General features: G+C 35.0%; 2 protein-coding genes across 6 annotated transcripts in view; one reads left to right on the top strand and one right to left on the bottom strand.

Moving 5' to 3' along the window:
• METTL4 (methyltransferase 4, N6-adenosine) overlaps positions 1-4,298 on the bottom strand; it is a 43,027-nt gene extending 38,729 nt beyond the window's left edge. For 3 of the 5 annotated variants that reach the window (XM_090285141.1, XM_090285137.1, XM_090285140.1), the window contains exons 1-3: positions 4,227-4,298; positions 1,952-2,350; positions 619-681 (exon numbers count right to left, since the gene is read on the bottom strand). In XM_090285141.1, coding sequence (XP_090141267.1) covers positions 619-681; positions 1,952-2,347 — 459 coding nt within the window. In that variant the 5' untranslated portion in view covers positions 2,348-2,350; positions 4,227-4,298. The other 2 variants (XM_090285139.1, XM_090285138.1) reach the window with 2 other exon arrangements.
• Positions 4,299-4,391: 93 nt separating this feature from the next.
• The window catches only part of NDC80 (NDC80 kinetochore complex component), a 46,984-nt gene continuing 27,826 nt past the window's right edge, over positions 4,392-23,549 (top strand). The window contains exons 1-9 of the mRNA XM_090285142.1: positions 4,392-4,478; positions 5,211-5,320; positions 6,821-6,898; positions 10,167-10,290; positions 10,391-10,563; positions 11,238-11,340; positions 19,497-19,586; positions 21,611-21,704; positions 22,990-23,096. Coding sequence (XP_090141268.1) covers positions 5,220-5,320; positions 6,821-6,898; positions 10,167-10,290; positions 10,391-10,563; positions 11,238-11,340; positions 19,497-19,586; positions 21,611-21,704; positions 22,990-23,096 — 870 coding nt within the window. The 5' untranslated portion in view covers positions 4,392-4,478; positions 5,211-5,219. The remainder of the gene's footprint in view (positions 4,479-5,210; positions 5,321-6,820; positions 6,899-10,166; positions 10,291-10,390; positions 10,564-11,237; positions 11,341-19,496; positions 19,587-21,610; positions 21,705-22,989; positions 23,097-23,549) is intronic.

Below are 23,549 nucleotides of genomic sequence, written 5' to 3' on the forward strand. Positions count from 1 at the left end.
ATGTAATTAATGCTGAATTATACACCTAAAAAAAGACTAAACTGATAGATTTTATTATGCATCTTTTACCACAAAAAAAGATAGGAAAAAAATCTATTGTCTTTCCATCACATTAATTCAACACCTCCAAAACTGTACTACTATCATGCCTCCTAAGCCAAATTTCAACGCCATATCCCATTTCAATCAAAGGTGTTCCTTGGAGAGTTAAGCTTGTGCACCCTCTGTTTTCTCTCATTTATTTAACTCCTAGATCTCATTTATCTCTAAGTTCCAGAAATACATCCTTCACATTATCTGTGCTTTCTTTTGCCACTCTCTTAATAAGCTGTCTTAGCTATGGACAATAGACTTTTATAACTTACAGAATTTCTTAACTTAAACCAATATTGCATAAGTTAACCTATGTTAAATATGTAAAATAGGAGTATATGACATTTTAATAAAACTGGTTTAAACTGTTCATTAGTATAAAATTAACAATGAACTACTACACTATTAAATTCTAACCTTGATCAAATGACTGCTTCATTTTTAAGAACATCCTTATTTATATAGTCTATTTATATTACTTCACATTAATCTTATAATGTTAACAATGAACATTTCATACCTTACCTTTTCATGGTATTCCATAGCATCCAATTCACCTTGATTGAAAGTGGCACACCTTTTACGCTTCTAAAGAGTAAATTACAGGGAGAAAGTTATATTGCTACCTATCACAATATTAATATTTAAAAATTTTTTTCTTTATCATATTTTCCATATTGTGCATCTCAGGCTTTAAGAGGTAAAAATTAACTGTTAGGGTCAAAATCAGTGCAGAGGGTACAGAGAAAGGATAAAAAAGCTTTCCCAAATAATAATTATCATCATTATTTTACTACAAATGTATAGGTGATAAAAGGTCACCTCAGCCTTACCTGCTATTAGTAAGAAATAGTAGCAAATGATAAAATGTAGTACTGACATCCATGGAACACAAAAAAACTGTAAAATTGTGTTAACAGTCATTAGTGTCATCAGTTGATATATATGGTATAATTATTCTGAACTTTCTTCATTTCTGAAGAGAGGAACTATCATCCATGTACTATCACTTAAGACATTTTCTAATGTACTTCTAATAGTTGCTTATGACTGATCTGAGGGTGAGGTACAAATCAGATATATTAACACTGTTCTGAATCTAATAACTCCATAGCAAAGAACACGGAAGACGGTGCAATGCAGAGTAGGGACTCTGTATTTTTTATTGCTGAAGCCTATTGGTGGCAAACTCCTGGAAGACTAACAATATATGTTTGTTGGCTGAATAAATCAATGGATTTAAGGTTAACCTAATTTGTACAATTTGCCATAGCATATCAGAAATAAAGTAAGTTTTGTCAAGATAACATTCATTACATACGCTCATCTCTATTTTTCCACATTAAAATGAGACATTTACCCAATATAAAATATCTAAACATTAAAATACCTAATAAAATACTAAAATACCTAAACATTAAGACAATCTCCAGAATTAGTAAACTGTAAAGTCCTTTACACCTGTGTTATTATTTGCCTGAATTAGTAATAGTAATGATAAATCACCTACATACTATTATTACTAAAAGTGCAGAAACGTTCTTTTCTGTGCCTGACATGTAGTAGATGATCAATGAATAATTGTTGAAATAGAAAAAAATGTACAAAAAAAATCACAAGAACATTAAAATTCTACTTAAGTACCTATAACAATGTAATAAATTATCTCTATTACTTTCCTTATAGCAAAGATTGTTAGCAAAGAATTAAAAATTACTCTGGATATACTAAACCTTCTTAAACTTTATTGATTCTTATGCTTTCTTCTTTACACTTAGTAAATCATAAGATATTTGAAATATGGGAATAATAAATTTTGTTTTCTATAGAAATATTAAAATTTCTTAAATCTTTCTACCTTCCCAAGAGTAGAAATGGAGATTTCTTTATTAACACCATTCATTAGATCTTCCTTTTCATTGCTTTGTTGGCATTCCTTGTGAATAGCTGAAATTATATGAGGTTTAGTGATATCAAACAGTTCAGATCGAAAAATATATTTTTGTATGAACGCTTCACAATTTCCCCTATCATCATTCCCTGACTTAGTGGTACAGTCAGACGCAATAAATTTAGCAGAGGATCCAAAAGAAGACACAGAATCCATGTGAAGAGAATCAAGGTGGACAGAAGCAGTAGGCTCATTTTTACTGCAACAAGGCTCATGATGCTGGTGAACTTCATAGTTTATCTTGTTAATGAAAGAAAGATGATCCAGTAACCATCCTGGTGACAGATGATGCACCACAGACATTATCTTAAAAAAAAAACAAAAACTGGGAATTAGCGATTAGAAGTAAAATCCAACTTTCCAGATCAAGTTCTTAAATGCCCTGTATTTCAATAAAAACATACTCCATACACAAGGGTAGATTTGATGTGCAAGTAAATAAACTTGACAATATTCATGATATATAGCAGGTCTAAGGAAAATTACAATGTTTTCATATAAACTTTTAATTTCAGGGTTGATCATTCAAATTTTTCAGCCAACTTGGCCAAAGAGTGTTAAAACCTGTTCTAATTTCTAGAATCCCAATTTGATCCTCCTTATCTTCCTGGGCTCTGCTTGGTACTTGGATCTAGTCACTACGTGTACATCTTCCAAGTCAGAAAGTCACTGAATCCTTAACAAGTAAAAGTGTCCTGTCATAGCAAAGAATACTGTATTAGCTATGTGAATCCACCATTTTAATGAGATAAACCTACACAAGGTCATAACTTCCGGAGGAGTTATTAGCATGTCACCAATTAAAGTGCAAAAAAGGGTAAAAGCAAAGCAAAATATAATTTTAACAGCACATCCAAAGCACTAAACCATAGCAAAACTGCAGGTTACAGAGTCTACATCTGTACTGGTTCTGAGCAGTCTCCCTCCGACAACTTGGTTTTTTAGAACTTCCTAATCTTTTTTTCAAAAGATAGTTTTCCGTTCTGGATATTGTTTACTAAATCCAATGTAGTAAAGCACTTTAAGAGGGGGGATGGACTAAAAAATACGTAAATGACTAATAGCACAGTTAATACAAGCAGCATTTAGATACTAACTCCATGTACTAGCTTTATGACCATGGACAAGCTATTTGATCCCACTGAGTCACAATTTCATCATTTTTTATGACATCTCAGAGGGCAGTTTAGAAAATTTAATGAGACGGTCGACAAAGTGTTGTGCAGTGTCTGACAAAAGCAATTGCTCAAATAAATGCTATTGGTGATAGGAATTCTGGTATAGGTCCTCCCTTCAGAATCGCCACTGAGGTTAGGAGGTCCTGTACTGGCTCGTGAGAGCTAGAAATTTAGATAGGAAGACTGAAACTCAAGACTAGAGAAATGGCGTGACCAAAATTACTACTCTAGGTTAGCACAACTGGTACAAGACCCAGGTATTCCGACTTTGGCTCAGAACTTCTCTTCCACTCTCCACCCACCTCCCCCGCCACCATCACCACCACCACCACCACCACTTCTCTTCCACTCTCCACCCACCTCCCCCGCCACCACCATCACCATCACCATCACCACCACCACCACCACCACCACCACCACCACCACCACCACCACCACCACCCCCCCCCCCAGGTATTGGGCAGTGTTTTTCTGAGTTCAAACTGAGGAAAGTTGGAGTGTCCTATTTTAGCAAAGCAAACTGCTCACTGCAACTCTCTCTGCTACTTCTCTGCTTCACACCAACCCTACCCCTAACCACATGGATTCGTCCTAGCTTCTCACAGGACGCCACTAGACTAAAGGATCCTAAAATCCTAGAGCAAATTCTGAGCCCGAACCTTGGCGTCGGCCACACCAGCGCGATCTTCCCAACCGACTGAGCCCAGACATAGCATTCACTGTCTCCTATCTCATCTCTTCCCTTGTCAGAAAAGTGTACGCACCCTTCCCAGACTTGCATCATGAAACAGCACCCATATCGTGGTCAAGAAAGACACCCCTTTCAGCCCATTGGTAAAGAAATTCTTCTTCCCTAAGAGTCAACGGGCGCGGCCATATTGCTGTACGGACAAAGCGTTTCCTGGGCGACTTAGTGCAACCTGCCCACTACCCAGCGACTTAGAGGGCTCGGGTCTTCCGAGGTAAACTTAGCGGTCGACCCAGACTTCGCAGGTCTCACTTACAGCGCCCGGGAGACGCCAAGATACCCAGAAAGACGACAGGGCGCAACATACGCAGATTTCCGGCGACGAGCAGCTCCGTGTAAGAAATGCGCACGCGCGAGCACTGCGCGCGTGATTACGTACGTCAGCATCAGCGGCGATTTTAAAATCCTAACGGCAGTGGGGGCTGGACATTTGAGTTGGTGTTTTGGCGGCTGCTGTCCTATCTGGTGGTGATTACCCAATTTACGGAAATTCGGTTTCTAGAAGAAGGTAAATAATTACTTTCGATTAATTCTATGGAGGCATTACTGGTGTGGAGGGAGGAAGCGACAAGTGCCCACAACTTAGAGGCCCCTCAGGGTCAATGTTTTAGTGTCTGCACCGAATCTGCGAGGTGCTAGTTTCCCGGAGTCCAGTAAATTTCTACTTAGAATGATTTTCACAAGGGAAAAGGAAAAGGCTTTAGATGAACGCTGATGGGGAGAAGAGATGCTGGAGAGCTGAAAGGGGGAAGAATTGATTGGAGCAGGGACAGGAGCTGTTTCGTGTGTTTGAGATACAGTACTAATGTAATGTCCTAGTGGCCGTGTAAGAATGATACATCTGGAAGTCTTAATCTTAAATCTTAGGAGTACATTTCAAGTACTGATTAGGATTGGGTTAGAGTGGAAAAATAGATTGATGCAGAAGCGTATATTGAAGAATAAATATGTGGTCAAATCAATAAGGTGACAAGAAAAAGAATTCTGAACTGTTCTAAATTAAATAACAGCAGCCAGAGAGTGAGAGAAAGAGAATAGCCTGTTAATAGCTGTGGACCAGCTAACAAAAGACTGCTCAGATTCATGTATATTTGTAGAAATTTAGGATTAACTCCCCGGAGAAAGATTATCCTGAAGAAGCGATGGAATTGGCTGCCCTTCTGTTTGAGGAGAAAGATAATAGTTGGTGCTTAGTAGTGCCGCCTAGAAAGATTTTTTAATACCAAATTCATGAACGCAGGTCATAAACATGAAGCGCAGTTCAGTGTCTACCGGTGGTGCTGGCCGCCTCTCTATGCAGGAATTAAGATCCCAAGACTTCAATAAACAAGGCCTCTATACCCCTCAAACGTAAGTACTTCATGCCTTATTGTCTGGGACAAAAATCTTTAAACATAGCTAATACAAAGTTGTAATATGAGTGATGTCATGAATCTGCCTGTTCTCAGTAGTAACCTAATTTGGGTCAATGAACGCTAAAAGTGGGCTTATTAATAGGTGATGTGTTTTATCTCATTTGAACCTTCAGTTCTCAAAGTCTTGTCTTTTGTCAGGCAACTCCTAAAATTAATTCCCTTCAGCACTCTTTATTTTTCCCTCCTTTATTCTAGAGCTGCTTATTTGAGCAGGCTCTGTGCAATAACTTTCAATTTACTAAGGCGTATTTACCTAGCAAAGTTCCCAATCAAAGCTATTTTTTGCTCTGATGAAAAGCTGCAGTTCAGTCTACAGAACACCACTTCTCCAAACTATTTTCTCAAGATTCACTGGAAAAAGAACTTACTATCATAAACTAGTCTTCCCTTATGAGTCATTTTCCTCCAGTTAAGAGAAGGCTTTTAATCAGCCACTGTAGGGCTGTATCAATCCTCCTCTCATACCAACTGACAAGAAAAAATGTTCTTGTTCCAAAATAAAATTACAGCTTCCAGTGGCCTGAGAATGGGAGAAGAGACTGTTAGCCTGTAAACAGTTATGGGCCCGCGCTAACAAAAGATTGCTCACATTTCTGTATATCTTTTGGAATTTAGGATTAATTTCCATGTGGCTATTTTTGTGAAAGAATAGCCAGGTGCCGTAGAACCCCAGGAACCTCCACGTGTTATTTACACATAAATTTTTATTCTGCTACCCACAGGAGTAGACACTTCTTCCTTGCCAACTCTGCATCTAGCTCAAGAGCTGGCCCCACTGCAGCTTCTCCCACCCCTTTTGTCTATAGCTAATGTAAATTTTTTCAGAACAGCCTACATCTCCCACTCCCCACCCCTACATTTGTTGTATAAAATGGATTAACTCCAGGACATAGACATGTTGTCTTTTCACCTAGCCATGCTGCTGGTGGTTCAGACTTCACGCCCCAGGATCTGACCTTTTTTTGCTAGCAATGGCCTAATAAATCCTTTAAAAAGACTTTCAGCCATGAAGTTAACGTTTTTTGTATAACACAACGTTTAAATTTTTCTTTCTAACTGTTATTAAATTACTTAGGTTTATATAGTATGAGCTTCTGCTATTTTTAGAAATTTGAAATATTTGTATATTTTTCCTTATGAAGTCAGAAGAATTGTTTGTACTGTTGAACATTACATTCATGAAATGATTTTTCTTTAATTGTATAGGAAGCAAAATGGCTGCTATTGTCAATGTTTTGGGTCTGTAATTTAGATAATTTATGTTAAGTATAGCTGTGTTCTAAGATAGAGTAGGCCTCAGTTATGATTGCTACTAAAAGTTTTCATAATTTTGAATTATTTTTATAGGTAATAGGGAAGAAGTTTGGTTCTGACATGTTTCCAAAAGTTTCTTGAACTAATATTTTTAGAGTTTGTTTTCCTCTTTTTCTTAAAGCAAAGAGAAACCACCCTTTGGAAAATTGAATATAAACAAACCCACATCTGAAAGAAAAGTCTCTGTATTTGGTAAAAGGTAATGATCTTTTTTATTAGTTCTAATGAGGGGATTCTTTTTTTCTTTTTTTTTTTCTTTGTTGTTCAATTACAGTTGTCCCATCTTTCCCCCATTGTGAACATTTTCTCAAAGCCATGAGTTGGGCTAAATGCTCTCTGGGTACAAAAAATTAGATAACATGGTCCCTTTCAAAAGGAAGTTTTAATCTAGTTTTCCTCTGTTTAAGTGGTTAAAATCATACCTGCTTTAGATAATGCTAAGAGAGATATCAACACAATCAGACTATTTCATTGTTACGAGGAAATAGTTAATTAAAACTTATATTTCTAGTTTTCAGATACTGTGGAATCATAGCATTTAAAAATAGGAGGAACCATCATCTAGTTCAGTATTTTAGTCCCAGACTTTTTTATACACATATATTAAGGACTTTAAAGAGCTTTTATTTTGTGGACTATATCTGTTGATATTAGTCATATTTAAAATTGAAACTGAGAAAACTTTAAAATTTGTATTAATTCTATTTAAAATAACAACTCATTACATGTTAACATAACGTGCTTTTAATTTTAAAATTTTTTAAATTATTTCAATAAGAAGAGTGTCATTGTTTTACATTTTTGCCAATCTCCTTAAAATCTCGCTTAATAGAAGACAGCTCGTGTCTGCTTCTGCATTTAATCTCTTACAATATTATTCATCATATAGCCAGCCTCTGGAATACTCCAATGTAAACTCATGAGGGAATGAGAATGAAAGGGGCAAATAGCATCTTAGTTTTTTTAATGAAAATAGTTTTGACTTCTCATACCTCCTAGATCACACTTTGAGAACCTCTGGAGGTGGGACAAGATTGACTAGTAAGAAGTATAAAACTTTAGAGATGATAGAAATGTTCGATTTTATTGTGGTAGAGATTACACAAGTATATATATTATCAAACCTCATTAAACTGTACATTTTATTTTAAGCAAATTGCACCTCAATAAAGTTGATATTTTTTAAAAGAAATGTTCAACCCCAAAATTGAGAAAATAAACATTTTTTAAATTTTATCAAAACAAAAATATAGCTATGTTTAAGTTTAAGATAAATCTGTTTTTTTACTTGTTTTGAAAGTATTTAGAGATGAAATATTTGTTACCTTAGGGAAAGTCTTTGCCATGAAACCAAGTTAAACTGTTTTCCATTTGATGAAAAATCTCAAGGCATTTTTGTAATGTAACTTTTGTCTCAGCTGAACTTAGAGTGATAATTATAAAATTTAACATTTGCAGAATATTTTTATAAACCGAACATTATTTTAAGTGCTTTGTCTGTATTAACTTTCAATCAGTCCTCCGAACTGCCCTTTGAGTAAATATCGTTATTATCTCCATTTTAAAGAAAAGGAAATTGAAGCATAGAGAATTTAATTTACCCAAGGTCATACAACTAGTAATACAGACAATTTGAAGCCCCACATTCTGGTACTAGATCCTATGCTCTTAAACTGTAAGTTAATGATGCAGTATTTTGATTGATTGGGAAATTCTCTTATAATTCAAAAAAGATATCTACTAGTATAGTTTTGTGTAGAGTGAGTGAGGTGAGTCCATATGTGTATTAGAAGTTAAGCAATAACATATTAAAGGTTAAGCAATAGCAGCATGAAGAAAAGTGGTTCTCAAATTAGCAAATTCTGAAGGGGAAAATTAGCTGTTTTAGGGCGGTGGAGTGTAAGGACCTAAGCTAAAGAACTTTAGAATCTGGGCAAGAGTGAACTTGAATACAGCAAGCAGACTTATAGGGGAAGATGAAGTTTTAATGAACATAGTTCAGCTATTAACAGCGAAGTTCATTGTACAGTCATCTCTATGTATCCTCTGAAGAGTTATTTCAGGAGTCCCTGCATATACCAAAATCTGCATATGTTCAAGTTGCTTATACAAAATGCCATAGTATTTGCATATAACCCCCGCACATCCTCGTATACTTTAAATAATCTCTAGATTATTTATAATACCTAATACGACTGATGTGTGAATAGTTGTCATAGTATTGTTTAGGTAACAATGAGTAAAAAATTCTGTACATGTTTAGTACAGACACAACCATAATAAACCTAACCATATAGTACATGTCATCAACATAACTTTTTTTGTTATTAATATTGTCTATCCATGGTTGGTTGAATCTGTGGACATGGGACCTATGGATATGGAGGGCCATCTGTAACTGAGTTTTGTAGCATCTGTCCAATAAAGAAAATTGTTCCAAGGATATTTAAAAAACTAAAATGGTGAGCTAAATTGGAACATGTAGGCAAAAGAAACTATTATAAAGATTTAAATAAGTTATTGTTTTGGGAGATAGGCTTGGAATGGAGCATATATGCTGTAGCCATTAATGACTAAAAAATAGCAAAATATATTTATGGTAGATTAACGATCAAACACATATTATTGCATGACATTAAAATGTTCATGAATACATGTGGGAAGACCACCCTCCCCTCCACACCCCCACTCTTATTAAGGATTTCTGGACCCAAGGGTTGGTAGGACGACGACCATGCCCAGCTTGAAGCAGCTAGAGGAGCACGAGACCTTCGCCCATTATCCTTTATAAGATTATAAAGGGTCTTAAGTCTGAGAGGGGGGAATTGTTATTTTTTATTGTTATTAAAAAATTAATTAATTTTTTTAAAAAAACAATAATATAAGAAAGGGTTGTATGCACAACCCATGGGCATGGACTGGGGGGGTGGGATTGCTGGGGGAGGGAGGGTACTGGGCAGAGGGGAGCAAAGGGGAAAAAAACTGGAACTATTGTAACAATATAATCAATAAAATATACTTTTAAAGAATGTTCATGAATAAAAGTACGCACAACCTATTTAACATCTCAAAGGCAGTTTTTCCATAAGAAATAATGGCAAATAAAGGGGTTGCGAGTGAAAGAGTAATCATAGAGGGGAAAAGAGGAAGGCAAAAGGACTTAGGTTATTGAATACACTTGGAGAACAGTTGGTGCAGAAGTGCTAATGGACTCAAAATACACATTCTTAGAGGATGGAGCTAATGCAAAACACCAGAAGTGTTTTTTTTTTTTTTTTTAATACTTTTCATTATTTGCTCTTTTCTGCTTTGAATAAAAATAATTTGAGTAATTTTTAAATAAAAATTAAAGAATTGTTGAACTTTAATGTTTGTTGCTGATGTTAAAAATATAAAACCACCTTGAAATAATTTAGACTTGACCACAGAAGGAAATGGTTTTGACTGATTTTTTTAAATGTTTCCAGAACTAGTGGACCTGGATCCCGGAATAGTCAATTTGGTATATTTTCCTGTTCTGAAAAAATCAAGGACCCAAGACCACTTAATGACAAAGCATTTATTCAGCAATGTATTCGACTACTCTGTGAGGTATTTTATAATCTTAAATAGTCTAAATTGTGTTTCTTTGAGTATTTTCCAATAATTTTTCTATTATAAAATGTTTGATATTTCATAAAAAGTATTGTAGTTTCTTACAGAAAATGGTTATGCATATAGTGTATCCATGAAATCTCTACAAGCTCCTTCTGTTAAAGACTTCCTGAAGATCTTCACTTTTCTTTATGGCTTCTTATGCCCTTCATATGAATTTCCTGACACAAAATTTGAAGAAGAGGTTCCAAGAATCTTCAAAGGGCTTGGGTTTGTATGTTATGTTTCTTATTAGCCTAGACAGAATGTTGGAGCACAGAAGAATCAAACTTAATAAATTTGTGAAGATTTTGAGTTAAGAGAAATAATATATTTTAAGATGATCACTATGGGCAACATGTAGGATAACTTGAACGACTCTTGGAGGTTTTTACCCAATTGCTGATGATAGGTCAGAAAGCCCTCAACTACTGAAGTGATAAGGAATAGATAGGATGGGCTGGATACCATAGATTCTATATAGCAAAAAAGAAGGCTTGGTGAAAATGGTGTGAGATGAAGTTAAAATTCTGTGTAGAGTAAGCAGAGGGGGAAGAATGAATTTGAGAATGAGGAGTTGTGTACATATGATTTATTTAAGGTACATTTAAGTTGAGAGAACAGACGATCTTTTAGGAGAGGAGTCCAGCATGTTGGTTGTTAATCAAGTTCTGCAGCTTAGGGGATATATATTCACAGTAATCTGCATAGAAGAAACCAAGAACTACACAAAGTCCTTGGAGAGTAAGATGACTAAGGACAGAATCTCAACAAAGATCTTCTAAACAAGTGAAGACTGTTGGTGTATATGTGGAAGTTTTAAAATAAAACTTCTTGCTTAATTTGAACAATATTTTTATGAAGTTAATTTATTAAGTTAGCTTACTTTTTCTGATTTTTCATAGGTATCCTTTTGCATTATCCAAAAGCTCCATGTATACAGTGGGGGCCCCACATACATGGCCTCACATTGTGGCTGCCTTGGTTTGGCTAATAGACTGCATCAAGGTATTTAATTTTTCATTTTAAAGTGTATACATTGAAAACATTTTTTTTCCCTCAAGGTATTTTTGTTTCTCTCCCAACCTTGCTTTTGCCAGTTATCTCAAAGTCTGCGTTAGTTTTCATTTTTCAAAGCTTACGTGATTTTAAATTCTTCAAATTGTTAATACATAATTCCAGAGATGACAGGTAGGAAGTACATTACCACATTCTCAAGGAGATTCTTTGTTTTCATGAGGTTTTACAGCTCAAAAAAATGAGTCAGTGGGGAATCCTATCCCCCATAACATTTATTTCTTTCCCTTTTTTAAAATTAAAATTCATATTTATTGCAAAATTTGGAAAATGCAGAAAAGCATTCATAGAAAGTCATGTGCCTATATTTCACAACTCAGGGACAACTTAAAACATATCCTTAAGATATAGTTTTAAAGGTGCATTTCTGCTGTGAAAATTATTTATATATTTTAAACTTTTGATGCATGTTGACAAATTTCTCTCCAGAAAACTCGTACCAGTTAAAAGTGCCTCAACAATATATAAGCATACCGATTTTCCCATACCATAGACATTGCTTTAAAATCTTTACCCATTTGGAAGGTGAAAAATTGATATTTTTAATACTATTTTAATATTATTATTAATAACATTGATAATATTGTTTTAATATTATTAAAGCAATTGTTTTATATGGTTTTTCATAACTTATTTGCACATATTTTTGGCCTGTTTTGTATTTAATTATTTACTTCTGCTGTTAGTTTGAACCTTTATATATTGAACTTATATATTAAGCTTATTGATTTTAATAATTGACAGCAAGATAATTTTCATATTTGTATTTTTTGGTGTTAAACATTTTTCACATTATACTGCCTATTCATGTCTTTTCCCTTGTTTTCTTATTGATTTGTAAGTGCCATTTTGTACATCAAAAATAGTCATGTTGGGGAAATTAGCTCTTGTATATGTGGTGCAACTATTTTTTTTCCTCTTTTTCCTCTTGATATATGTGCTATATTTTAACTATTCAGAACCATAAATTTTTATCTAGTGTAATACAGTTTATTTTTATACCTTCTGAATATTTTGTCCTACTTAGTATTAAAATCCTTAAAACCAATATTGTCTCCCCCAAGCATTCTCTTGCCCATCAGCCCACTCTTTGGTTTTTTATTTATTTATTTTTTATTGTTTTTCTATAACAGTAGTCCCACTTTTCCCCCAATTGCTTCCCCCCACCCCACCCCACCCACACCTTCTCCCACAGTCAATGCCCACCCTGTTGTCCATGTCCATGGGTCATTTATACATGTTCCTTGACTAGACTCTTCTTCTTACCCCCCTTTATTCCCTCCCCCCTCCCATTTGTCAGTGTTAGTCTGCTCCTTGTTTACATGCCTCTGGTTTAATTTTACTCATTGGTTTGTGTTATTCATTAGTTTCCTGTATTAGGTGAAATCATGTGGTATTTGTCTTTTGTCGCCTGGCTTATTTCACTAAGCATAATTCTCTCTAGTTTCATCCATGTTGTCGCAAATGAGAGGAGTCCCTTCTTTCTTTCTGCTGTTGTGCAAATGTACCACAATTTTTACATCGACTCATCTAGAGATGGTCACTTAGGCTGTTTCCAGCACTTGGCTATTGTAAATGGCGCTGCTATGAACATAGGGGTGTATAGGTTCTTTTGAATTGATATTTCAGTATTCTTCAGGTATAATCCCAGCAATGGAATTGCTGGATCAAAAGGCAGTTCCATTTTTAGTTATTTGAGGAAATTCCATACTGTTTTCCATAGTGGCTGCACCAGTCTGCATTTCCACCAACTATGTACTAGGGTTCCCGTTTCTCCACGTCCTCGCCAGTACTTGTTTGTTGATTTGTTGATGATATGGCCATTATGACCAGTGTAAAGTGGTATCTCGTGGGTTTTTTTGCATCTCTGATGGCTAGTGATGTTGAGCATTCTTTCACATGCCTGTGGACCCTCTATATGTCCTCTGGGGAAGTGATTGTTCAGGTCCTTTGCCCATTTTTTAATTGGGTTGTCATCTTGGTGTTGAGTCATGTAAGTTCTTTATATATTTTGGAGATCAATCCGTTTTCTGAGTTATCATTGGCAAATATGTTTTCCCATATAGTTGGTTCCCTTTTCATCTTGCTGATGTTTTCTTTTGCTGAGCAGAAACTCTTTAGTTTGATGTAGTCCCATATGTTTATTCTTTCCTTTATTTCCCTTGCCTTAGGAGATATATTGGTTAAAATATTGCTACTGGGATATATGAGATTTTCCTGCCTATATTTTTCTCTAGGACTTTTATGGTGTCACAGCTTACATTTAACTCTTTTATCCATCTTGAGTTTATTCTGGTGTATGGTGTTAGTTGGTAGTCTAGTTTCTTTTTTTTTGGCATGTCCCTGTCCAATTCTCCCAGCACCATTTGTTGAAGAAGCTCTTCTCACTCCATTTTATGTTCCTCCCTCCTTTGTCAAATATTGGTTGACCATATAGACTTGGGTTTATTTCTGGGCTTTATTCTGTTCCATTGATCTATGTCTGTTCTTATGCCAGTACCAGACTTTTAATTACAGTGGCTTTGTAGTATAGTTTGATATCAGGTATTGAGATTCCTCCTGCTGTGTTCTTCCTCAAGATTGCTGTGGTTTTTTGGGGTCTTTTTTTGTTCCATACAAATTTTTGAAGTATTTGTACTAGGTCTGAAATATGTCATTGGTATTTTAATAGGGATTGAGTTGAAACTGTAAATTGCTTTGGGTAGTATGGACATTTTAATGATGTTGATTCTTCCCATCCATGAACATGGTATATGCTTCCTTTTATTTGTATCTTTCTTCATTTCTTTCTACAGTGTTATATAGTTTTCTGAGTACAGGTCATTTACCACCTTGGTTAAGTTTATTCCTAGGTACTTTATTTTTCTTGTTGCTATAGTAAAGGGGATTGTTTCTAGTTTCTATCTCTGATATTTTATTGTTAGTGTGCAATAATGCCTTTGATTTCTGAATATTGACTTTGTACCCTGCTATTTTGCCAAATTCACTTATTAGGTCGAGTAGTTTTTTTGTGGAGTCTATAGGGCTTCCTATGTACACTATCATGTCATCTGCAAATTATGACGGTTTTATTTCCTCTTTTCCTTTTTTGGGGGATGCCTTTTATTTCTTTTTATTCTCTGATTGCTGTGGCTAGAACTTCCAAGACTATGCTGAGTAGAAGTAGAGAGAGTGGACATCCTTGTCTTGTTCCTGATCTCAGGGGGAATGCTTCAGTTTTTATCCATTGAGTATGATGTTGGCTTCAGGTTTCTTGAATATGGCCTTTATTATGTTGAGGTATGCTCCCTCTGTTGCCATTTTTCTGAGTGTTTTCACCATTAATGGGTGTTGTACTTTATCAAATGCTTTTTCAGCATCTATTGATATAATCCTGTGATTTTTGTCTTTCATTTTGTTTATGTGGTATATTACGTTTATAGATTTGCAAATATTAAACCATCCTTGTATCCCTGGGATGAATCCCACTTGATCGTGGTGTATGATCTTTTTAATGTGTAGCTGGATCCAGTTTGCTAATATTTTGTTGAGGATTTTAGCATCTATTTTTCTTTGTTGTGTCTTGACCTGGTTTTGGAATTCAGGTAATATTGGCTTCATAGAAAGAGTTTGGGAGTCTTCCCTCTTCTTGGATTATTTGAAATATCTGAGAAGGATAGGAGTTAGTTCTTTCATAACTGTTTTGTAAAATTCACCCGTGGATCCATCCAGTCCAGGGCTTTTGTGTGCCAGGAGTGTTTTGATTACTGATTCAATTTTACTGGTTGTTATCGGTCTATTCAGGCTTTCTACTTCGTCTTGATTCCGTTTCGGAAAATTATGTTTCTAGAAATTTGTCCAGTTCATCTTGTTTATCAAATATCTTGTCATACAATTGTTCACAGTAATTTCTGACAATCCTTTGTATTTCTGTGGTATCAGTTCTTATTCTCTATCATTTCTGATTTTCTTTATTTGGGTACTCTTTTTTTCTTGATGAATCTGGTTAAAGGCTTGTCGATTTTGTTTATCTTTTCAAAGAACCAGCTCCTGGTTTTATTGATCTTTTGAATTGTTTGTTTAGTCTCTCTGTCATTTAGTTCTGCTCCGATCTTGATGATTTCCTTCCTTCTACTTTCTCTGGGCTTTGTTTGTTGTTGTTCCTCTTTTTCTTGTAGCTATAGGGGTAGAATTTTTATATGAGATTCTTCTATCCTTTTTAGGTAGGCCTGTATTACTATGAACTTTCCTCTCGGGACTGCTTTCACTGTGTCCCATAGGTTTTGGGCTGTTGTGTGTTCATTATCATTTGTTGCCAGAAACCATTTGGTTTCTTCCTTGGTGTCATTGTTAACCCATTTATTATTTAATAGCATGTTGTTCATTCTCCATGAGTTTGAATGTTTTTGAGTTTTTTCCTTAAAGTTGATTTCCAGTTTCAAGCCATTGTGATCTGAGAAGATGCCTGGTATAATTTCAATTATCTTGAATTTGTTGAGACTTGTTTTGTTGTCTACCATGTGGTATATCTTTGAAATAGTTCCATGTGTACTTGAAAAGAATGTAAATTTTCTTCTTTGAGGTGAAAAGTTCTATATTGATTAAGTCCATGTGATCTAGACTGTTGTTCAGTGCCTCAATATCCTCGGTGTTTCTTTGCTTCGAAGATCTGTTCGTTGTTGACGATAGCATGTTAAAGTCCCCTACACTGAGTGTGTTGCTGTTGATGTCCTTCTTGTGGTCTGCCAATATTTTCCTTATATATTTGAATGCTCCTATGTTGGATGCATATATGTTTACAAGGGTTTTATCTTCTTGATAAATCATCCCTTAAGTATTATGAACTGTCCTTCTTTGTCTCTTTTTATGGCCTTTGCTGTGAAATCTGTTTTGTCTGATATAATTATTGCTACCCCAGCTTTTTATCATGTCCATTTGCTTGAAATATTTTTTTCCATCTGTTCACTTTCAGTCTGTGTAGATCCTTTGTTCTGAGGCAGGTCTCTTGCAGACAGCATATATGTGGGTCATGGTTTCTAATTCACATACCCTATGTCTTTTGATTGGTGCATTTAATCCATCTACATTTAAAGTTATTATTGATAAGTGCTTATTAATTGTCATTTTTCCTCTTTGTACCTGTGTTCCTCTTTATCTCTCTGTTCCTTCATTGTCTTAAAGCAGACCCGTTAGCATCTCTTGCAGTGCTGGTTTGGTGGAGATGTATTCTTTTAGCCTTCTTTTGTCTGGGAAACTCCATATTTCATCTTTCATTTTGTGTGAGAGCCTTGCTGGGTAGAGTAGTCTTGGTTGTAGGCCTTTGTTTTTCATTGCTCTGAATATCTTTTGCCATTCCCTTCAGGCTTGTAGTGTTTCTGTTGAGAAATCTGATGATAGCCTTATAGGAGCTCCCTTGTATTTTATTAGCTGTTTTTCTCTTGCTTTTTTTAGGATTCTCTCTGTATTTCAGTTTTGCCATTTTAATTATGATGTGTCTTGGAGTAGGCCTGTTTCATGTTGTCCTGCAGCTCTCTTAATACCTCTTCATTCTTTTTCAGTCTTTTCGTTTTGTTGCACTGTCTGGGAATTTTTTTTTCCACGTTGTCCTTTAGCCCAGTGATCCGATCTTCTGCTTCCTCTAACCTGCTTTTGATTCCTTCTATTATGTTCTTCAATTCAGAAATTGTATTCTTCATTTCCTCCTGGCTCTTATTGATACTTCTGTGTCCTTTTTCATGCTGTTTTAATTCTCAGTAAGTTCCTTATAGTTTCCCTGGAGTTCTTTGTAGTTTTCTTTGAGCTCACTGAGCTCATTGAGCTTCCTTATAATCCATATTTTGAATTCCATGTCTGATAGTTTGCTTATCTCTATTTCATTTAGCACTCTTTCTGGGGATTCTTCTTTTCCTTTTGATGGGGGGGTTGTTTCTCGTCTGCCCATTTTTTTGTGACTCTTCCTATTTGTTCTGGTTCTTAGATTGATCTGCACTTCCTGGATCCACCTCTGGTTGAGTCAGATTGTGTCCCAGTGTGGTCCTAGGCAGTCTGTTGGAGGCTACCAGAGATCTGCTGCCTTTGTCTGTCTTCTTTAGTCTGCGATCTGCCGTCAGGCTTACTCACCAAGGGTGGGGCAGATTAATTCCTGTGAGCAGGCTATTTCTTCTCTTCAGGCTGATGCCAGTTGGAGGGTAGTGATCTGCCTTCAGTATGTGTAATAAGTCAGCACTGGGACCTGGTCAGCTGCTCCCTCAGCTCTCCTCAAAGCCACCGCCCCAAACTCTCCTTAAGCATCTCTAGTCCTCTCTGCCCTCCCTCTGCTGGAGCCCAGATTAAGTGGGTGCCAATATGTACTGTATATTTTCAAATGTGATCCCTTTAAGAGCTCTTTATCTCCAGGTATTTCTTTCAGGCCAGGAAAAAAAACCTCCGGGGCTCTTCATTTTTCAAAGCTAGATGCTACCTTATTTTCTGCTCTGTTCCTGTGGCCTGGGAAGCCCAGCTGGGGATTTAGACCCCACCCTTCTTAGGGGAAACCCCCAGCTGCTGAGATGTTTCTCAGTTCCTTCCTTCAGCTGCCAGCCCTTGGTGTCTCCGCACTTCTGGTCAGTCACGATGTGATGAAGCAGCGTTTTCTGTCTGTCTGTGGTTACAGGCTTCTCTCCAGCTAGTGTTCAGTTGGTTATTCCAGATGATTTCTCTACAATTAAGTTGTAATTCCAGATTGGTCCTGAGAGGAGGTTAGTGTAGCTTCCACCTACTCCTCCGCCATCTTTGATCTCCCTCCATCAGCCTGCTCTTAACTAGATGTAGTCAGGTATTGGGGTGGATGGATTTTGACCCAGTAGACATTCTGCTACGTTCAACACACCCGATTGTTAAATAGGAGTAGAGATCCAAAACCATAGTTTATTAATACAACTGAAGTTTTATTGAACTTTATATATAGCACTTATGTATTCAATTTGTTTCTCCTCAGTGATACCCATGGACATTGGGTAACCACCTCTCTGGTCCCACTACCAAATACCTCTGTTGTTGCTAGAACACTTTACTCTTTTTTTTGCCTAAGCAACTTATGTCATTGTTATGTGATTGGGAGGTAGCATTTTCACAGTTATTACAGGAAATCTGGAACACCTGTTGTGACTTCTATTAGCAAATGAGCTCTTAAGATGCCTCCAGGCGACAAAACTGAATATAGCAATTTAAGAATCAATGAGACTCCCCACCCAGGAGTCTTGTATTGAGCCCTATGATAAGAAAATTTAATGAAATATTTTCAGCAGAAACCACATTTTTCTTTTACACTCCTGATGTGCATAGTCCTTTTCTTCGAAGCTTAATGTTCTGTATACTAGGTGTGCATTTTTATCTTCACATTTTATAATAATTCCATTTAAATTTTCTAATGTTTTTATTATAAAAGACTATTTTTAAAACAAGTTATAAAAAGTGTTCCAAAAACCTTTAAAAACCTTTTGCCATTTTTTCTTTAGCTTAGAAATTATAAGCATCTGAATATTTTGCTATAATTTATTATCTGTAATCACTTTGAAGTTTAAACATTTGTAATTTTAATGGCTGTGGGAGAAGGGTCGTGGGCAGGACAGGGGAGAACAACAGAGAGGGAAATGGGATAACTAATAGAACAGCAATTTAAAAAAATAAAATTTTTTAAAAAAGAAAGATTTTATATTATAAAATTCAATCTAAATTTTTTATTCATACATGCTGAAGGAGTCAGTAGATACATTTGAGCACCAAGGTTGAGTTCATATAAAAGAGAAATAATTATTATTCACCTTTAATGTTTTGGATTCTCAGAGTTGCATTAAATGTATGTATTTACTCTCAGTTGGTTAATAGTGTAAAGATCAGCATATTTTTCTCTATAGAATAGAACTGAATATGGAATCCATCCTTTTTTAATCCTAAGGGATTTAGCTACTAAAATATCTAAAGGATTGTGTTTTAAAGCTCAATTAAATAATCTCTGGAGACACTTTCAAGTATGCAGTGATATATATGAATCTAAAAGTGATACTGAAAACCATTGCCAGGCCTGAGAGCCATGTGTTTTTCTCATATGTTGCTTGTGTACTAATTAGTTACATACTGCCATGAAAGAAAGCTCACCTTTATTTGATGATGGTCAACCTTGGGGAGAAGAAACTGAAGATGGAATTATGTATAATAAGGTACCTTATTACCAAAAACATTAGCGTTATCTTAATATTATTAACTAAAAGTATGTTCTTTTGTAGAGCTTGTCTTTTTGCTTACTAAAAAACTTCTAAAATTGATTTGTTTTTTTAATTAGTCAATGAATTTACTCTTAGAGTAAAGTTGTAACTTCCTGAAACTAGTGAGGCAAAGAAACTTGAAAACATTAAGTAAATAAAAAATACAAGGCAATTGGAATTAAATCATGACATGTTATTGTTTATACATTTAACATTTCTTTTTCTATCTTTTAAAAAAAAGATATCAGTAAGGCAGCATTATTTTAATAGAATTTTTTGTCAATACAAAGCATAATAGATTGGGTGTTAAAATATTGGGGCAGGGGAGCGGTTTGTTTCTTTTATTTTGGCTTTTTTAGTTAGGCATATCGCTACTTAGAGTTACCACTTCCAAAAGTAAACAGATAATCAAAATTGCTTTCCAAACCACACTTTATTAAAGCCAAAAATATGTAACTAGCCCAAACCTATTTCCTAAAACACACAAATTCATGACTACAAATGGAGCAAACAGCTCTCAGGAATATATTTATAATGTTGAAATTAAACATTAATGTCCCATGGCATATGCAAAACACCTCTCACCATGTAGGTCCCTAAGAAGAAAACCATTATCCCATTATCTGCTCTAATTCTTATCTTTACTCTTTGGAGCATTTGTCATAGAAAGTGGAAATAACTTAGACTCATCTTTTTTATTACTACCTGGGAAATAGTCCAAAGATGTATCAAATGACTGACATGATATCATTGCTTTTTTTTTTAAACCAAAACCTTGCCCCTTTACTACTTCAGTTATCCCTGCTGGAGAAGCAGGTAGGAAGAAAATTCTCTCAATTTGCGGTATGTGTACTGGACTAGATTTATTAGTACCTCAGATTTTGCCCAAATGTAAATTCAAATATTAAATTTTTGATATTTATTTTAATGGTTAAACCAATAAAAGTAATCCTTGCTATTTTAGCTATTGTTACAGATGTTGATATGTTGAGAAGCACTTTGTTAGCTACAAAGTGCTAGTTTTAAAGAGTTATCAAAGTATTTAATTTGACCAAATTCTGAGCTTCTGCTTTGTGGGTCCTTAAAGTTTTTTTTTAATGTGAAAAATCAAATTTGATTGAGCTTAAGGAAATAGATTCATTCTTACTGAATTCACAAGAGACTTATTTGACGTAAAATTAAAATGTATTAATTTACCACGTGATACACCTTTTTAGTTACAGGAATATGTACACTGCCTATTCAGAATACTCCTTTTATATCAACTGAATAGCAAGAAGGTTGCTTAGTAAGCACAGAATCAGTAGAAAGGGAATTGGTTTGTCTTAAGGGATATTTACTTTATCTAAGCTTACATTCTAACAAATTATGCATTCTTCGTGACCAAAACAACTTATAACTGCAAAATATAGTGTTACTTTCTCCTGGATAAATGTTAACAATGATGGTATTCTACTGTTTAGAGCTATACTAATCATGCCATTTTTTAGCCTGAAGTTACAATGTAATTATAGCCTTTATTAATTTCTGGTTTTCACAACTAGACCGTGTGAGTTTAATTGGACTTACATGATTAATGATTCATTTAATTTTTAATAAAGTAGATTATCCCTAAATATAAACAAGTTTGTATACTTTATGTTGAATGGTGAATTTTATGACGGATTAATAAACTTCCTTGTATGACCTTTGCAAATTCTGAAGGTATGTTTTGTTTTGTTTTTACTGTTTATTAAATAACCATCCTTATCCAAATTTAATTTGTGTTTTTTTCATTCTCAGTATTAGAAGTAGCAGAAAAATATGTGCAGCATAATTAATAATATGTCCCAGATTTGTGTCTCATTTATAGGAGTTCATATAGCTACTTAGAATTCTTGACTTTTTTTTTAATTCAAATTTAAACTTCCACTTAGAAAAGTGAAACAAATTAAATAGAGAATCATGGCTTTGTTTTTAAATCTGCTTAACCCAATCAGTTGTTTTTGGACTACACCATAAAATGCTATGAGAGTTTCATGACTGGTGCCGACAGCTTTGAGGAGATGAATGCAGAGTTGCAGTCAAAGCTGAGTAAGTGTTCTCATTTCTAGTGTATTTGCTTTTGGTCGTTTATTTAACTCAGCCCATGGAGTTGTAGCTTGGCTTACCATACCCAATGTTTGTATAAGCTACTCAATTTAAATTAATTTGGCTGCTTACTGATTTCTATTTTCATTGATTTTTTTTTTTTTTTTTTTTTTTTTTTTGGTGAAGAGAAGTAACAATTGAACAAAAAGAATACTCGTGTTGTAGTTAGACCTGAGGCATTGCCTCTTACTGGCTCTATGACCTTAACAAACTACTTCTTAACAAAGTTTTGTAAAAGTAGATGGCCATGTACATAAAGTATCAAACACACTACCAGGAGCACAGAAGACAATCAGCAAATGTTATTCCTCTTGGAGGATAATATTTCTGTGATATCCTTGCTTAACTATTTGAGAAATTAAAGCACCAATTAGTGAAAAGACGTAAAGTTGCTTTAAAAATTGGCGACAGAAAGTTAATGACCATTATATTTCAAAAAAAAATGTTTCCTTTGAGCTATAATCTAGTGACATTCAGTACTTACTGGCTAACTCTAAAATGCTTCAGAGGTATAGTTTTACATTTTTTGTTTCTTTTATTGAAATAGCTTTGTATATAAAATGCCAGGGTAGTCGGTGAAATAGATCGATTTGTGTATAGCTCTTCCTCCAAAGGCAATAAAATCAATCAAAACAGGAGAATATTGCCCTGGCACTGTCAGCAGAAAAGGTGAAAGCAGTCCCTTATGTTCCCATGGGATGTACCTTCCTGAAGAATAACCAGGGCAATTTCAGCTTTTCCACATGAGAAAGGGAGCAAGGTAAATGATGTTTTAAAAGAGGAAAATTCATAGTGATCTAAGAAAGCATCTGTTGAGTCCTTTGGTATTTCTCTTTAAAATTAGTTAATCATAAATTGTATTTATTCAAATACTATTTATTTAGTATCTGTTCTGTGCCAGCCACCATTTAGGCACTAAGGATACAGTAATGAATAAGTGATAAAAATTCCTGCTGTTTGAGCTTATGTTCTTTTAGACAGAGACTAATCAAATGAACAACTATAAGTGAATGATGTTAAGTCTTATGCAGAAAAATAGAGCAGGACAAGGAGGTAAAGAGTGCAGTGGAGAAAGGAGAACCATTTGCTATTTTAAAGAAGGTGGATGTCTTTCACGGACAGTGTTTTGCCAGAGACCAAAAGGAAGTGAGAGAGCAATGGGGAAAACCTGGGAACAATGTTCCAGGCAGATCTGAGATCTTATTAAGTTTCTGGGTTTTGTCTCCAGAGGATTTATTTAATGTAGATGCTTTCAAGCTGGAATCATTAGCAGCAAAAAACAAAGCACTGGATGAACAGATTGCAAGATTGGAACAAGAAAGAGAAAAAGAACCGGTTAGTAAACATGTTTTTCTTCAATACACTTACTTAGCTTTTTTGGACTATTGCATCTCCTTGTTGAATGCCAGCTAATAAATTTTTTTTAAATAGATTAACAGAATAAACTTATTAAAAGTAAGATTTTTTTATAGGACAGAACTCCCAATGAAAATACATTCGGTGTCTCCGAAGTTTTGCTTTCCCTTGTGGTCTGTCAGTATTGGACTAATGATGTTCAGAATATGATGAAAGAGTCTTACCTATTTACATAAGACCGAAAAGATTTTGAGCCAGGTCCCCATGTTATACACCTCTAGGGAGTACTATTTATTTACAAGTCCTGAGTTTTGTAGTTAATGGGAAAGAAATGGTAATGAAAGTGTTTATATTATTATACTATATTCTAGGGACTTTCTAAAAGCTAAATGATAGTATTCAGATATCTAATTTTATTTTGTGTACTATTGA

The sequence above is a fragment of the Furipterus horrens genome, unplaced genomic scaffold (genome assembly GCF_987537825.1).
Source record: "Furipterus horrens unplaced genomic scaffold, mFurHor1.1.pri manual_scaffold_8, whole genome shotgun sequence".
Classification (NCBI taxonomy): domain Eukaryota; kingdom Metazoa; phylum Chordata; class Mammalia; order Chiroptera; family Furipteridae; genus Furipterus; species Furipterus horrens.